The sequence below is a fragment of the Lissotriton helveticus genome, chromosome 2_1, assembly GCF_964261635.1.
Source record: "Lissotriton helveticus chromosome 2_1, aLisHel1.1, whole genome shotgun sequence".
NCBI classification, from domain to species: domain Eukaryota; kingdom Metazoa; phylum Chordata; class Amphibia; order Caudata; family Salamandridae; genus Lissotriton; species Lissotriton helveticus.
Genome location: NC_136059.1, coordinates 335,366,201 through 335,384,376, shown reverse-complemented (window position 1 = coordinate 335,384,376; position 18,176 = coordinate 335,366,201). Strand labels below are relative to the sequence as shown.

The following is an 18,176-nucleotide window of genomic DNA, read 5'->3' as shown; positions in this document are numbered from 1 at the left end:
ACTTTGCTTATTCTCGATACGTTTAGCTTTAAGTTTGAGCCAACCGGCACACCTTAACTATTCAACCGCGGGCATGATACCTTTACCCTTCACGTTCGCTTCACCACCGCGATATGTAACCATTGTCTTCACCCCATTCACCTTCTAGTCACTTAAACTTATTCACTTTTAATCACGGAATAAACGATTTTCACTATGTAACCCGTCCACACGATCCTCATCATTGTTATTTTCTTCTTCTTTCAGCGCTCCTTGAAAAAGGGCGTTTTAGCCCGAAATGCATCGGAGCTATATGCTTGAAATGAATTGTTGATCATACATCTAACGTTATTGATATGAACATTAATATCACCTACCACTAAAAAGTATAATTTGAACAAAAATAAATACTTTCAACTTACAGTGGAATCATTGTTTTTTGAGCCACCCAGGTGTGCCTCCCTGGGATGTACCCGCATGTTTCATGCGCACACGACTCGTTATAAAGTAGTTGGGGGGGTGGGGGGAACCAGAATGTCCATTATAGGTGTAGAGGATTCGGTTAGCCAGGTTTCAGTCAAGATAATTAGGTCAAGGTCCAATGTTAGGATTAGGTCGGCGATGGCGGAGGAGTGTATAGAGGCCGATCTGCAGTTTAAGAGAATGCATTTGAGAAGGGGTGTGTTAGGGGAGGTAGAGGGTGCTAGAGAGAGGGGGACTTTTCTAAGGTTATTCGAGACGGATATTCTGTTGTTTAGCGTGGAGGGTCTACAGGGATTTGAGTGTATCGTGGGAATGGGGCGGTGCGAGGCGGTTTGGTGGTTTAGGGCAGCTGTGTCGTAGGAGCGTAGAAGGGTGAGAGTGTCGAGATTCGAAAGACGGTTACATGTGCGACGGGGGCGGTTGTTGCGGTTGTGGGCAGGGCTCGCTGTCCAGTGTGGGCAACGGGTGCGGTTGTTGCGATAGTAGGCGTGGATCGCGGTCCTGTGTGATGGATGTGTCTTGGAGGCGTCATCGGGACGGGTGTAGGGCAAGTTGAGAGGGGGTGGTGGTGGTGAGTGAGATGTGTCTGGAGGGTGTGATGAGTAGCTCTTTGATGGTGTGAATGTCTTCCTTGATGTTGTGAATGTCTTCTTTGAGCTGGAGGAGGGAGGACATAATCATGTCCAGCGAGGGATAAGTGTGAGTGCTGGGGGTGGGAGTCATGGGTGAGTGGCTGCCCTGGGGATTATCGCGCGAGTGGGGGGATGGGTTGGTGTCCACGCAGGGCTCCGTGGTGTCGGCGTACGGGGTGGTGTTAGGGAGGAGAGAGGGTATGGGGGCGATGGGAGTGGATGAGGTGCGGAGGAGGTTGGTGGCGTATAGGAGGGCATTGGTAGCGGGCGGAGAGGGCGGGGTGGAAGTGGAGTGTATGTTGGTGGTGATGGGGGAGCCTGAAGGGTAGTGAGGGCTTAGATTGGGGGGGGAGATGGGGCTGGGGATGGTTCTGTCGTGGGGAGGGGGAGTTATCATAAAAGGTGTGGTGTGCTCTGCTTGGTTAATTAGTGGGAGATAGTGGGGACTGAGAGTGGGGGGGGACAAAGGGTTGGATTTTTGTCGTTATGCTTGTCGCTCTGGTTCTGATCTAGGTTAGAGGGGTTGTGGGTGGGAGTTGTTATGTCAGGGGAGAGAGGAATGGGAGTGGTATGTGTGGGGGTCAAAAGGTTAGTGTTAGAGGGGCGGCTAGTGTATGAGGGGGAGAGATTTGTACCTGTGATTGAGGAGTGTGGGGTGGTAACAGCAGGTGGGTGATTGACTAGGGTGCTAGGGGTAGAGGTGAGGTGCGTGTCGGTCTGATGCTGAGCTAGGTTAGAAGGGTTCTGGGTGGGGGCTGTGACGTCAGGAGTGATAGTGCTGGAGGAGTTATGGGTGGAGGTCTGGAGCTTGGAAAGGTGCTCTTTGAACTTGGGGAACATGTTGTCTAGTATTTCCAGGTTCTTGTCTGTGGATTGAATTAGGATAATCCCGTTATTGTATATAGTAATGGTGGTTCTGCCAGGGAAGATTTGGGATGGTGTGATGGAGAGAGTTAGGCCATGAGCGGTTTTCCTGGTGGTGGAGACGGTGAGTAGGCTGAGGAACGCTTTTCTCCATTGAGCTCTGCGTGAGGTGTGGAAGATGATATCAATGTTCAGGGCTCCATTGACCGGTGAGAAGTAGGTGTCGGCAAAGGGGGTTTCAGGGTGGGACCTCAGGAAGTTGTGCTTAAAGCGTTTAGCAGATTTTTTGGTGAGAGTGGATGGGTAGTTGATTCTATATGTGTGCTTGCCGATGAGATCCATGTTGGGATGGCTGTATAGGTGGGTATGGGAGGACGATAGTAATACACATATGCAAAGAACAGCTGTCAACCGTGGGTTACATAGTACAAGAGTGACACTAGTGAGTGGCCAAAAATAGCCAAAAATATAGGAGGTAGCAATCGGTGCAGTCCAGGATCAGACAGTGAGTGGGTGCAGCTTACAAAATGTACAAGATATAGTAATACACATATGCAAAGAACAGCTGTCAACCGTGGGTTACATAGCACAAGAGTGACACTAGTGAGTGGCCAAAAATAGCCAAAAATATAGGAGGTAGCAATCGGTGCAGTCCAGGAACAGACAGTGAGTGGGTGCAGCTTACAAAATGTAAAAGATATAGGAGTAGCAGTCAGTTAAATGGAACCAAAGTGACCATAGCGGATGGCCAAAAATAGTCAGAATGTAAGAGGTAGCATCGGTGTAATCCAGGAATAGACAGTGAATGGGTGCAACTTACAAGGCTGAACAAAATATATATGAGGTAGCAATCAGTGCATAATAGGGATAAAAGTGAGATGGGTGCAGCTTACAGAGTATACAGTATGCAAATAGGAATAAAATACTAAAGAAATATTGGAACCATATAGGTGCAAATAATAAACATGTACACGAGTAATACTCAAATGCAAAGACCAACTGTCAACCGTAGGTTACATAGCACAAGAGTGACACTAGAGAGTGGCCAAAAATAGCCAAAAATATAAGAGGTAGCAATCGGTGCAGTCCAGGAACTGACAGTGATTGAGTGCAGCTTACAAAATGTACAATATATAGGAGGTAGCAATCAGTTAAATATAGGAGGTAGCAATCGGTGTAATCCAGGCATAGAAAGTGAATGGGTGCAGCTTACCAGACTGAACAAAATATATATGAGGTAGCAGTCAGTGCATAATAGGGATAAAAGTGAGATGGGTGCAGCTTACAGAGTATATAATATGCAAATAGGAATAAAATATTAAAGAGATACTGGAACCATATAGGTGCAAACCAAAGGCTACAGTAGTCAAATATTACACTAGTGTGCAACCGGTAGCATATGAGGTAGCGATCAGTGCCCTACCGGTGAGGAAGAAGTGAAAATGGGTGCAGGTTACATAAAGTGTATAAAATACCAGTAGAAGTATAATACTGGAATAAAAGGCCGACACTTAATCACACAATCACTTAATCAGTGCCCTACCGGTGAGGAAAAAGTGAAAATGGGTGCAGGTTACAAAGTGTATAAAATACCAGTAGAAGTATAATACTGCAATAAGAGGCAGACACTTAATCACACAAAGTTTAGATACATAGATATGTAAAGTCTGTGGTAGGTGAAATAGATGATAGTTCTCTTTTAGGTGTTGTTGCTTTTAGAGCAGGGGAGGAGAGTTTGAAACCAATAGTCAGCAATAGTCAGAGAGACTAGTCCCTGATGGCCGCCAAAGAGAAAGAATAGACTAACATGGCTGCCAAGTAGGGGGAATAGCGTCATTAGTCCTCTTTTAGTTGTTACTGTTTTGAGAGCCGGGAGGAGCAGTTTCAGATTCTATTCCGGCTGGCTCAGGAGCTTGCTTGCTGTGGAGAGTCTTATCTCTATTTTGGTAATCTTAGGAGGGACTGTTGAGGGGCCTCGTGGGCTCAGGCAGTACACGAGGGGATTAATTACTCCGTTTAAAGCCCCCGCCATTTTGAACAAAGAGGGTTGGAGGATGTAAAACAAAAACGAGTGGTGCAAAGTAAATACCTTTTCCAACTTTCTACACAATATGTGTTCTGTAGTCCCAGCCTCAGGGGCAACGACGATCTTTATCAGCGTTTGCAGGTCTGCTCCCAGGGTGGCAGTGACAGTAAGTAGTGTGCATGCCCGAGTCCGGGCCAGACCGGGACTCTTGAGGCTCTTCATTTATTAAATAGTGCGCATGCCAGGGCTTTGGCCGAGCCTCTGAGGCTCTTCATTTTATTAAGTGGTGCGCATGCCCAGGCTGTACCGGGCCTCTGAGGCTCACTAAGACTACAAATAGCACAACTCAAAACGTGGACACAAATTTTGGTTTTAATGGTAACCTTTAAAGCTACAAAATAAACAGACCCGAACTGCCCAGAAGCCTATAACAATGTCCACCGATAGCTGCCTGTATCAGAGGGAGGGTTAGTCTTGCCTGACAAGGACATAAAAAGTACCTTTGTTTAGGCATTCACGAGTCCGTCCCTGGAATTCTCGTTCATTGTTGTGAAGCAAGTGTAACAGTTTACCCAGTCGAAAAACAATATCCTTTGTTTGTAGAGTATAAATCATTATAATGAGATCCACAGTAGTGAGTTTGGTAAATCTGCTGAGTACCTGTTGTACTTCTGTATGTTATGTGAAGGGGAGTTGATGAGCAGTATGTTTTCCATCTCCATGATCTGACATCACGATGTCAGATCATGGAATGTTCATATGCTATTTATATGACGTCAGCTCAACTGTCAGAGAGATGACAGCTGGCGCCCGTTACCACCTGTTGTTGTTATATCCGCTCCTTGCGGGTCCTTTACATTTTATCTTAAATAAATAATTGTGACATCAACTCGTTATTGATTTATCTGTCACACTACAATTGGCGACGAGGACGTGGGATGAAAAAAGGACCTGCGGGCATATAAAGTGAAGTTTCCATCGTTGCGGGTTTGATTGATGAAACCTGTAAACTGGGAAATTTTTTAAAAGCGGAATGGTGGAGAACTTCTCTACGTGAGTACATTGTCACATGTAAGCGGTGCCGGAATGAGAAGTGCAGCATTAATAGAATAAGCTAATGGATGGACAGCGTGGATTCATATGAATTGAAAATGAGCGCGACTAAGGATTAGCATAAGCTGCAAGCGGATGTGAGCGCGACTAAAGATTAACCAGTTCAAAATCGTTATGTGCGCTTGATATCGACTCTTGTGGTAAACTGAAGTGAAGGACAAGCGCTAAGCGTATGTTCGTAATCTTGAAGCGGCAGCTGTGAGGACTTACTTTTTGGCGCGCTATCCTGTCAGGTTCGAGCGTCCGCTGAAGGCTGTGATTCTCCTCAGCTGTGACGCGTGAAGCATTCTGGGAGCTTGTTCCTAGTGCTGATTGGACCGCATATGAACAACGTCATCGTATGTGGAAGCGTGCGGCCATTTTGAAAAGAAAAAAAATTGCATATGTAAACACAGAGTGTTTTTGGAATTCACGGCGAGCACTGTGCTGTGTTAAAAGAAAATCTTTCTAAATGGAAAAGAAAGGATATTTCAAAAACGGATAAGCGATATTATTGTTAAATGTGTGCATATATTACACAATAGGAAGTGAGCAAGTTAAATAACTTGAACAAGTATTATTCAGAAATATAAATACCACACTGGAAAATTTACTAATTTCTTTATAATAATAATATCCAAATAGAAGTATGGCTGAGAGCAACAATATATGTGCACCTCCCCGTTTTTTGGAAGAGCCTGGTAAACCCACTATGAAGTGGAAGAAATGGAAAAGGGCTTTCGAGAATTATATAGTATCCATTGATGGGAAAGCATTTGATGCAGAAAGAAAGTGTTCTTTATTGTTTGGCCTATTGGGAAAGGCCGGGCAAGATGTTTTTGACAGTCTACCCGAATTTGAAAACCCACCAGGAACTTTTATACCTATGAATGAGTATGAGGAAGCTTTGAAAAGGCTTGAAAAACAATTTGATGAGGAAAATAACATAATGGTCGCAAGGCATAGGTTTGCTCTAAGGAAGCAGCAGGAAGGGGAAACCGTTGATGAATATATTGCTTGTTTAAGAATTCTTGCTGTTGAATGTGAATATGATGAAATGACTGATATTTACATAAGGGATCAAATCGTTTTCTATTGCTACTCTAAGAAAGTTCAGGAGAGGTTGTTGGCATGCAAAAGGCCAACATTGCAGGAAGTCATAGACATAGCTAGGGGTATAGAGAGATCGCTAGTGTCTACCAGAGAATTATCACATGCTGGGAATAACACTAATGTATTTTACTTGCAGGACAGAAAGAAAAATGATGGTAAGACATATGTGAAAAATGTGGGGGAAATGAAAGTAGGAGGTAAGCAAGTGAGTTGTTTCAGATGTGGATCAAATGATCACCTAGCAGACTATAAAAATTGTCCCGCAATTGGTAAGAAGTGTATCAAATGCAAGAAATATGGCCATTATTCCACTCTGTGTAAAACAAAGGGAACGAGTAACAACATGAGTATTAACACTGTGGGAAACTTTGATGAGGAAATGTGTTCGAATATTATCCTTTATGTTGAAATGGAGGACGGTAAGATTAGAGGTCCAATAGGGGATGTGAAGATTGGGGAGGTTGAGCTCAAGTTCACTGCAGATTCTGGTGCACCCATAACAACCATTTCTGATGTACTTTTTGAAGAGAAATGGCATAATGTACCACTCACTGAATCAGATGTAAACCCTAAAGCATTTGGAGAGAAGGAAATAAACATGTTAGGATATTTTAATGATACTGTCACTTTCAGGGGAAGAGTCATTGAAACTAAGATCTATGTGGCAGAAAAAGGGAGGATTTTAGTGGGGTGGAGAGACTTAGCCCAATTAGGAGTTATATTGGTTCCTGGAGCTAAAGACCCTGTTATTTTGAGAGAAGAATGGGTGAACAATATTGTTGTTGATGAAGGTAAATCAAATTTGAATGACACTCTAGAAAGACATAAAGAGGTTTTCAAAAATGTTATTGGGTGTGTCAAAGGTTTCAGCCATGATATAAAACTTAAGGAGGGTGCCATACCATGCAAACATAAAGTCAGAACGGTACCTTTGTCAATTAAAATGGAACTCAAGGAAGTACTAGAGAAATTGATGAAGGAAGGAGTAATTGAAGAAGCGGATGAATCCGAATGGATTTCTGCAATTGTGGTTTCCAAGAAAAAAAAAACAGGGGACATCAGGTTATGTGTGGACCTGAGGTCATTGAATAGGAACATATTAGTGAACTGTCATCCACTGCCTAAAATTCAGGACATACTCCAATCAGTGTCTGGTTCCAAGTTTTTCTCATTAATTGACCTAAGAGCAGCTTACCATCAAGTTTGTCTATCAGAAAGGTCAAAAATGCTAACCACGTTTATAACACCTTACGGAGCATTCAGGTATGTGAGACTACCTTTTGGGCTGGCTTCGTCCTCAGGTGTCTTTCAGAAACTTATGGACATTCTGTTTGGAGGAATGAAAGGAGTCGAAGCCTTTCAGGATGACATACTTTTACATTCTGAAACAGAGCATGACCACTTGGAGCTAATTGATAAAGTTTTGGGGGTCATTGAGAAGAAAGGCATGACTGTGTCAAAGGACAAATGCAAATTTATGACCAATGAAATTGAATATTTAGGGCATGTATTAACTGCGGAAGGAATTCTACCAAAGGATGATCTTGTACAAGCCATAAGGGAGGCCCCAGAACCCAAAGACAAAGAAGCACTTAAGAGTTTTCTGGGCCTCAGTGAATACTATGCTAAGTTCTTGCAGAAATATGCTGAAAAAGTAGAACCACTCAGGAAACTTTTGAGGAAAAATGTTGTGTTTAAATGGACAACTGAGCAGGAACAAGCGTACAAGATGGTGAAGGAAGAAATAGCTAATGCACCTGCATTAAAACCATATGATCCGCAATTGGTAAACATAGTGACTGTAGATGCAAGTAATGAAGGTATTGGTGCAGTATTTTGTCAAAGAAAGGGGAAGGAGGAGAACACAATTGCTTTTATTTCTAGAAGACTCAGTGAGACGGAAAGAAATTATAGTACTATTGAACGTGAAACCATAGACTTGAATGGGAAGACATGCCAAATAATTCATACCAATCGCATGCAAGTGACAACCAAAGGTTTTCCTTGGAATTAGTTGATAGTTCCGGGGGTACCTATGGAGATGGAAATGACTCTGTTGTAACGCAAGACATCACTAACTCGAATCCTAGAAATGTTGGCACAAGAGCAACTACTGAAAATGCGAGTGAGATCATTTCTGAAACCATAGAAGGAATGTCTACTAGAAGTGGGAGAAACATCTGTATGCCCGCGAGATTCAAAGACTATGTAATGGAGTAATTACTTTGTAAATGTTTTATTCTTCATGGGAAAATTGGGAGATGTTGTACTTCTGTATGTTATGTGAAGGGGAGTTGATGAGCAGTATGTTTTCCATCTCCATGATCTGACATCACGATGTCAGATCATGGAATGTTCATATGCTATTTATATGACGTCAGCTCAACTGTCAGAGAGATGACAGCTGGCGCCCGTTACCACCTGTTGTTGTTATATCCGCTCCTTGCGGGTCCTTTACATTTTATCTTAAATAAATAATTGTGACATCAACTCGTTATTGATTTATCTGTCACACTACAGTACCCGGATTTTAAATCATCCTCCACAGTTCATGTCAGTCTGAAAATGTGCAGATAAGAGTTATAGCATTTTAGCCGGTGCCTGGCTTGGCACTTCTAGTCTTGGTAGCTGAAACTGTCTCATCATCTTACTTCGAGCAAGTTTTAGGAAAGGTTACACGTACAAGTCTAGCACAAGCCATGGGTCAAAGATGAAGAAAAAATGCCCAAAGGACGTGCTATGCCTTTTGTAATGCATGCAGTGTAATATGATTCTAATAGCACCTTGCAGGTAGTATAGAGAGGCCTGTGGGAGCCAGAACTGATCTTATCTTTTGTTAGGGGGTTGTTCCTGAAGTTCATTTGAGCACGTAAATATCAGTAGTTACAAGTGTAAATCCATCTTTGCTATTCACAAAAAACAATTTGCACTAGTGAAGGATATTAACTACAAGTAAAATTTACATAAATGGGAGAGGACTGCCTGTCCACTCTTCGTTTATTAAATAGTGCGCACGCCAGGGCCCTGGCCGGGCCTCTGAGGCTCTCTTCATTTTATTAAGTGGTGAGCACGCCCGGCCCCGGGCCGTACCGGGCTTCTGAGGCGAGGCTCGTGACACTTTACAAGGGATGTTTGAAGACATTTCATTTGTCTCTTTATTTGCATTTCACATGCCTATTTTCAGCCCCTTCCTTTTGCAATTTTAGATACAAAAGTGCAAAAAACTTTTCATTACGATAAAAAAAATGGATTGACTCGCTGTCAATCAGGATACAGGAATTATATGTACATAAAATCTGTGGTGACGAGGCTCGCCTGTCACACCAGCTCCGGTGCAACAAATCTGAGTTCCGGCCAAAACGGAAGTTAGTGGCAGGGTAGCACGTCCTGCTAGGAGTGCCAAAGGAGACGCTTTCAGCTGAGATCTAGCGCCTGGTTTCTGGTACATGCCTAACCGCTTCCCACAGTCGCCTCAGTGTAGCACCGGCCCTGTTTAGTCCAGTCACTCTCTTATAACATGTAAAACATAATGCCAGCAGAGGATACTACTGCTCCATCAAACATATGGTAATGCAATTGTGTTATATGGTCTTGGCACATTTCTACAGTGCTTTGGAACCATATGCACGGGGCTCAAAGCGCACTGTAAACCGGTTCATATTAGTTGTGTGTGTGGTTGCTAGAAGTGTGTTAGTGGTGATGCTGTCAACGGACGCAGAGATTGTGACTGTGGCACCCTCACACCCATTAGTTAGGGCAAATTCGTGGGCCCTGTTGCTACCAGTCCCTTTCATTGCTACATTTAGGCGCTACATCTGCGGATGTTAGTGATCACACAAGGGGTGCTCGTATCTCACCCTCACAGATGTGCGAGGCTAAATCGACGTCTGTAGCATGTGTTAGTATCTCACGTGCTGTGTCCATACACTCCTGTGTGCTCCTTTCCTTAAACACAGCGCCTCCACTGAAACACACCGTGTTTGCATGAATGTGTACATTCCGTGATAGACACACGGGGACATAGTTGTTCAACATTACAGAACCACTTATCTGACGTGGCTCATGTGTACTATTTGAGTTTGCAAAAAGAACAATTGATGGACAGAATGCAGAACAATGTCATACATTTACCTCAGTACAGAGATCTGGGCCTAAATCCATCGTTTTTTAGCTCACCATGCAATTCCAGTTTGGCCCCAGCCACCGGATCCAGACTCATTTGCATATGGCTGGGTCCAAACTGGGGTGGCGTAGTGGGCAAAAGAAAGATGGATTTAACCCAGATCTTTTGATTGGGGGAGAATATTTGTATTGTCAGCATTCCGTCCATCATTTGTTTGCTGTAACACTTTTCGCCCTAAGTGGGATGGGTATGCCCAGATGTGGGTCACTTGCTCACTGTGCCACTGGATTCAAGCTAGCCTGGCTGAAGAAGGGTGACATACCCTGAAGCCAGTCCCAGGATGCTTGTTTCCGGTCCAGGGAGGACCAGGCCTGGCAGTTCAGTCTGGACTGTTCCCATGGGGAACAGGGTCCAGACTGATATGCATATGGCTGAGCCCAAGCTGGGGTGGCGTAGTGGGCAAAATAACAATGGATTTAACCCAGATCTTTTGACTGGGAAGAATGTTTGCATGGTCAGCATTCTGTCCATCATTTGCTTGCTGTAACAATATTATTTGAGTTTGATCTGCAAGGAAGGCTGATAAGCAGCCTTGAGCAGAGCCACTTACACCCTGAAAGCGTTTGAATAAAGACACAGTCGTCTACAGTATCAAAGGTAGGAGACAGACCTAATAAAACAACCTTCACTGAGTAGCTTTCGTTCAGCATCATCGTTAGATGATCAATTATACACGTCCTCGCCGGCTCCAAGCCTATGCTGGGATTATTTGTGTTTTGTCCAGGATTTTAGTAATTTCCCCATATTGGTGGGAGACGAGCTGTGAATATTTGCTGTAATAACCTCTGCCAAGTCGGACAAGCTGCAGATTGACATAAAATTAGCCTGGACCTCTAGACCCAACCCTGCCTTCCTAAGTAGCAGGTGGATTATTCCTTTCTTGAAATCACTTGGCACCACCACTGTATTAAGTGATACAGTGATGTCTGTGACATGAAGGCTCAAAAGCTTCTTTTCCATGAGAGGCTCTGATGGGCAATTAGGACTCATCAAAGTTTCTACTGAAATAAGGGCTTGCTTATTTTTCCCAAAATGTAAAGATACTGTCTCACCAGACTATCCCCTCGAGAAACCCAAAGATTGGTTCCAAGTTCCTCTCTGGTCTTCACCACCTTCTCAAAGAAGAAATTGGGAAATGTATTAAACAGTTCTGGTGAAGGAGAGTGTTTGTCAACAAAGGCCACCGGGCTATTCAGACTCTCAATTTAAAAAATATTGTGAGTTGAGTTTTTCTTATTTAGAATTCATTCCTCTTCTTTGTGGTGCTGAACATTTAATGGTGTTTCTACAGATTTTGGACACACTTAATTTCATTTGACAGATCTTAATCTCCTGGCCACTAACTTTTTAGTTGCGTTTTCTGCTTTTTTAAGTTGTGGGTAAACCGCTGGCAGTAGTTAAATCATGCTGTTGTATCTAATGCTAAGGAAACCACCCCCTTAAAGCTATAACATTTAGTTTCCAAATTAGTGATTTCCTCCTGGAAACCAGTTGATTTATTAGGTTCCTGGTAGATCTCACTGAAAGATTATGCAGTGTTTCGAATCCTCTTGGTTGTTGCTCTTTCATTGACCTACTCAGACCTGTTGGTGATGGGTTTTCCCTAATGATGATAAAATACACACACAGAAAGGGTCTCTCCAAGTAATTTGCATGACTTGATTGAATTCAATATGCTGATGTAAGCGGAAAATTATGTCTGGGGTATGACCTGCCCTGCGGGTAGAGACTTTTAAACACTAACCGCCTAGAGACTGCCCTTTGTATACTTCAAAGAAGCTCAAATTCTGGTTCTCAGGGACTAGACAGTTCCCTGACTAATAGAAGATCTGATGGCAACTTGTGAATTCATACTTGCCTCCACTGCTAGCAGATGTGCAACTTGCTCTTTGAAGAGCTCTTTTAACTACCAAGTAGAGTATGCACTTGCTTATACTGGTGGTAAGTACTTTATATAAGGTAGAGACCCTTAGGCTCTGTTCCAAAGTAATGTAGCTGCCTCTTGGCTGGCAGCATACCTCAAAATGAGCCCAAGGAGCAGATTTTATTTTAGTGCAGATGGAGTTCTTCACATAGATCTGAGTTTATTTATGTAACGTAGGTAGGTTGTCTTACACAGATCCTGCTCCTTGTTGCAAAGGTGTTCAAGTCACATTCTAAGGTTTTACGGTGTTACCCTGTTTCCAATTTATAGAAGAACTGAAGACACTCTTCTTTATATAACACCGCACAGCAATGAAGTATCAGTCTCCTTCTGCTCTCGGAACCCAGCTACCCCTCTAATCATTAATTGTCTGTATCTTTTCCCCGGTACAGCTATGTGCTTCCTTTCCGCAAGGGTCATGCTATTCAGATACTTCAAGCATTCTGCCTTATCCTATGCATAATACTGTCTCATGGGAGAGACTTTTTTGTGAGGGTAGAGTGCCTTACATCAAATCACTAAGCCTAAGTTGTATTAATTAAAGTAGAGTATCTCATAATACCCTTGGGATCTGCTTTAACCCTTAGTCTGAGCACCAAGAGTCTTTTTTTGTTTAGGTAGAGTGTGCTTCATGCTGAACCCAATCCATAGACCCCCTGGTTTGGTGCAAGTATTGTGCCTTACACTGTACTCCATGTCATTGCAGGTAGAGTGCTTGTACTAAGAACCAGGAGTGCATCGTTATTACAGACATAATTCAGTAGGCCACAGGATAGCACCCATAATGCAGATAAACGATTTCAACCTGTAACTGAAATGGACTTCAAATTATTGGTAGACTGCCTCACATTGAGGCTAAGAATGGACTCATTAGAGCAGGTAGATTACTACACAGTGAGCTAGTAGAGGTCTCTCTGGGTTACGCAGACTTCTTGACATTGAGCACTCGGATAACCTGAGGACAAGCAGAATCCTTCACTCTGCGGCACTTGGGGGTCTCAGTAGCGTATGTTTTGTAAAGCAAATGTTTTTATGTCAATTGAATTTGTTTATTTATTTATTTATTTATAAAGTTTTATATAGATGCCTAAATCGCCCTGTGTACATTTAACTCATTGCAGGATCTGTTGCAGCTTCTGAATCCTGCCTGGCGGTGGCCCTTTTGTGTACCCATTTTCTTTATGAAATTCCAGATTGTCCAATTAGTGCAATATCATTATTAATAGAAATGTTTGTTGATAACTGAAATATAGCAACCATAGTCCATGTGTTGCTCTACTAGGTTGATAACTGGATTTCAGCACTTACTGCTAAATGTCCTCCGCAGACCAAAAGACCCAACTACGGTCCTTAAAAGTGTATCTGAATAAACACAAGCTCAAACTGTTGAAAACTGCTCGGATAGTCATGTATTCTTTTGGAGAGGTCAGTTTTTTTCACATAGTCACTCAATATATGCTATAAAATGAACTATCGTATTTATCACAAACACTGGTTGAGTCTGGATTTTAGTAGAGCTATTCTCAGAATAGCTTCAGCTGTTGTTGTTCTTAAGAGTCTCTTTTTTAATAAGCATGCTGCTTCCTTTTTTCTTCAGGAACCTCAACAGCTCTGCGGATGTGTTACCAGGGCTATGGACATCCATTGACGCTGTTTCTGGAGGAAGGTGGGGTGGTGACGGTTTGCAAAATTTACACCCAGGAACCCGAAGAGACACTAGATTTTGACTTCTGCAGCACAAATGTCATCAATAAAATCATTTTGCAGTCTGAGGGCCTGCGTGAAGCGTTTTCCGAACTAGACATGACCAGTGAGGTCCTGCAAATTACCATGTCTCCAGATAAGCCTTTTTTCAGGTATTGTGAAATAGTCGAAGGCTGCAGCTGTTGATCAGATAGTGTGGTGTTTTGACTGCTTTATTATTTTAATTTGTATGATTGCTATTTGTAATTGTATGTGAATGCAAGCAAGGGCTAAAATAGATTGTTCTGCATTGTATTTTCATGGAAGGAGTGTATGCTAGCCAAGATTACATATCGATTAAGGAATATTTACAGTTATTCATTCTAAATGATCAATGCATATTTTAATAAATTAATTACCATAGATTTCAATCTCAGTTAAGTTCAAAACATTTATTTGGTATGAATTCATAAACCATAAAGAACAGTGTTAATATCCATACAAATCCACTTATGGTTAATTACATTGCTATATTTAGTCTGTAAGGGATGTGTTGGGTGAGATGGATATATTGGGATAAAACATTATATATTCATGAGGTCCAAAGTTTTGTTAGTTCGAAGTGTTTACTAGACTTACTCAGGGAACAGTGTATGGACAGAAATAATCTTTATTTAAACATTTATAGAAATTTGGAGATAAAAGTGATGAAGAAGCATGCTCGAAAATCTTACTGCTGATCAAAGTTGTGTGACTTTCACTGATAAAAATACCAAATTGCAAGTAAGAGAACAAAACGAAATATGAACGTGGTAAACCAAGGTCTACTGATAGCATATGGTGATGAAGATGGTTCGTAATTTAAAACTTCTTTTTCATTGATTGTCAAACAGAAATTTAAAGAGGATTATTAAAGAGGATTTATTGTCCCTTGTGCAAATATAACATAGTACATCATCAGGGTTATTTCATTTAACGTGCCTCTTTAGGGAGTTTAAGGAATGTCCTATCTTTGGATAGGTTCGCCAAAGTTGTGTATCTTCATCTGTTTACCGTTATTTCTATGCGGTTTCATTTTATAGTACATTTCATTTTATAGTACAACAAATACAGATTACCCCTTACAATAATCATTATTATATGAACTCTTTTTACAGCCTGATGAATTAGTCTTTATGTTCTTTTCGAACATCTAACGTTCTAGCTGGTCAGCAGGGATTGTTTCCATATCTGTCTATCAGTACTGCTGTGCTCTGCAGCACACAGTGTCCCATGTTGGGATATTGTTACCGAGGTCTTAGAAGAGAGCCTTTTATACAAAAAGACTCAACCCTTTGTTCCCTCTCTTAGGGAACCAATCCAAAGCCTGGAAAGTAGATGGGACAGTACTGGCTATTCCCCTTTGGTTCACTGGTGGCAAAACTCAGTGATTTTTTCCATGCGGGACACGCCACCTACCTTTTTGTGCTCTCCTGCAGCTTTTCCTTAACTGGGCATACATTTGTTCAATTTAATTTGACTTTTAATGCCAATTTCCCACTTCGGTCTCAGGTTGTCCACTTTTGGAAATGCAGGAAGTGCCCACCTGGACTATCCCAAGGATTCAGATCTGATGGAAGCTTTCCATTGCAGCCAAACTCAAACAAACAGGTATACAATTAATGCATTAACATGCTGCTGTATTATATTTAGTTCTTTGGTTTTCCACAGCGTCCGGTTTCGTTGGATAAATGTGTAGTTTTATATAACAATGCTCACCTATTGGTTTACTTTCTGTATCACTGTAATTTTCTGTATTTCTCAGAAACCTTATTGTATTCCAATCCTTGTACTTCTTCTCCTTTGTATTTTGTCATGGTATTTGAGTCCAACCCCGAATGCTGCCGCTTGAATTATGAGCACTAGTCACTGAGTTGTTGCCTTGGAAGACTAGTGGAAGCAGAGCAGACTGCAGTGAGGAATAAACTTCTGTCTCTTTACAATGTCCCTTTTCCTGGCTGAAAGTAGCGTCCTTGCCCTCTCTGTGTAATTTACATTCTAGCCACTGCAAACACGTTTCCATTTAAACAGGGATTTGGGCTAAATTAGGCTCTCTTTCAGGGCTAGTGCTGAAGTACATCTCTACGAGCATTAGTTACCCACAGGTTCAATGCAATTAAACAAACTAACAATATAAATGTAGAGGGCATGCAGATGATCCAGTAAGCACGAACCATTAAAATCTTGCATAGTCGATTTATTTATATTATCAACTGATATATTTCCAAGTCATCTTACACGTTAAACATTTCTTCACAAATTTGAAATACAGCCTGCATGTGCTTTGCAGTTATCTAAAACCGCTGTTGAATGGCTGTTGGTAACAGAAAACAGCAAGGTACAAAAATAAATGGAAAAAACGCTAATGAGACTTCAATCAGTATATGACATAAGCATACACCATAAATCAATATTTACAAATACAAACTTAGCATCACAATCTCATGAATACACGTTCTTGGAAAGGTTTTTATAACATATCCTTTAATTAAACTGCTCTATGTTTATGAATTCTGAAGAATGGAGCAAAACCATTAATTAAGAATCACCTCAACTTCAGAAAAGCAAAGGGAATTTTTAAAATCCTAATCAAATTTTGTAGTGTCCTAACACACAAGCACACTCTCTCTCTCTCCCTCTGTCCCCCCTCTTCCCCTTCCTCTCTTTCTCTCTCCCCCCTCCCCCTTCTCCATCTGCAGTTTTATCCTGTGGTGCTCAACATAATTTATGAAACAGACAACCTTACATCATCCAAAAAGAGGAATGGTAATCTAGAAATAATCCATAATAAGGGTAGTATCCATAAGGAAACATGAAATAGCATATGAGGATGGATTCCGCAAGGCAACCCTTTTTACAATGTCCATGACACACACGTGTCACGGACACGGTAAAAAGGATTTGAAAAAATCACTCACACACACACGCATACGCTTTATCAGAGAGCAAGCTCACCTTTGTATTATGGATTATTCTGAAGATGTGATAAAAATGTACAATATAGAATATGACTGTGATTACATCACCTAGAAGAAATAAAGAACAAATTTAGTTACGGTATCTGGTTTATTTAATTATTATGCATCCGGTAACCTTTTATTTTTAGATGAGTGTTTATGGTTATCTTCCCTCTTTTACTGCCCACACGGAATTCCCCACTGACCTCCAGTGTATTTACAGGAATTTTCACTTACTACTACTTGCCAGAAATGTATTCTGACTTTGGTACTTATAGTTGGGGTTTAGTCAGATTGGGGGCACCAGGTCATTAAAGCCATGGCGAGTATCTCGGAGAACCAATGGAGCCCAGTAGAAAGCTGTAGGTGTTGTTTTCTTTTTATTGCATCTGTTATTTTTACATTGACTTTCATATGTTTATTGTATCTCTCATTGGGATTTTAAAAATTAACCCGTTTACCACGGCTGTTTTTTCGCGGCAGTGCGTCCGTTTTTAAGAACGGGCGGGGCTGCGTCGGCCGTTGAACGTGCGCAGCACCAGCCAGGTAGTGCTCCGAACGTTCAACGGCCGAAGGCAGCACTTAACGGGTTAATTAATCAGATTGATTTGGGACTGTTTGGTAAATACCCTGTTGCTTTTCGGTTAGGTTAACAATTGCAAAAAGAGGTGACATTTGAGTTAATCTAGGAATGCAAGTAGGGAGCTCCGGTCTATGGGCAGGTTGCCTTCGAAAATGGGGTCTCTTAGAAATGCAATTATTTCTGCCCCAGTGCACACAGACAGTTCGTATGACACCAGACGTTAGGGTCAGCACTTTCTTATGCGTTCATCCACCAAGAGTCAGTGTAAGGCATAGTTAAGATTGTGAATAAACATTGTATAACTGGCTCCTTTGTAGTCTTTGATGTCCTCATCACAAATGGGTGTGCCATGATGTTGGGTGAGCCCTCTGAAAGAGTAGAAAAAGAGAAAGCAACAATAAAAAGTCAAAATATGATATGAAACTAATATATCGCCAGAAAAATACATGCGTCAAAAGCGTACACAGAATGTGCCATGCTAAATAGTTTACATAGGTTTATAGTACAGAGGACAAGTTCCTTATTATTTTAGGATCAAGATTCACTTAGCTACTACAAAGGTGTTTAAAACTGTGAAGATGGTCAGCAAAAGCCATATTTGAAGTGCCGCTTCTAAAC

At 41.8% G+C, this 18,176-nt stretch overlaps 1 protein-coding gene across 2 annotated transcripts in view; it reads left to right on the top strand.

Annotated features, from left to right (window-relative positions):
• Positions 1–18,176, top strand: part of RAD1 (RAD1 checkpoint DNA exonuclease) — a 79,058-nt gene that overhangs the window by 48,017 nt on the left and 12,865 nt on the right. For both annotated transcript variants that reach the window (XR_013607010.1, XM_078674929.1), the window contains exons 4-5: positions 13,894–14,152; positions 15,531–15,629. Coding sequence is in view for 1 of the 2 variants with exons in the window: in XM_078674929.1 (XP_078531055.1) it covers positions 13,894–14,152; positions 15,531–15,629 (358 nt within the window). In the remaining variant the exon portion in view is untranslated. The remainder of the gene's footprint in view (positions 1–13,893; positions 14,153–15,530; positions 15,630–18,176) is intronic.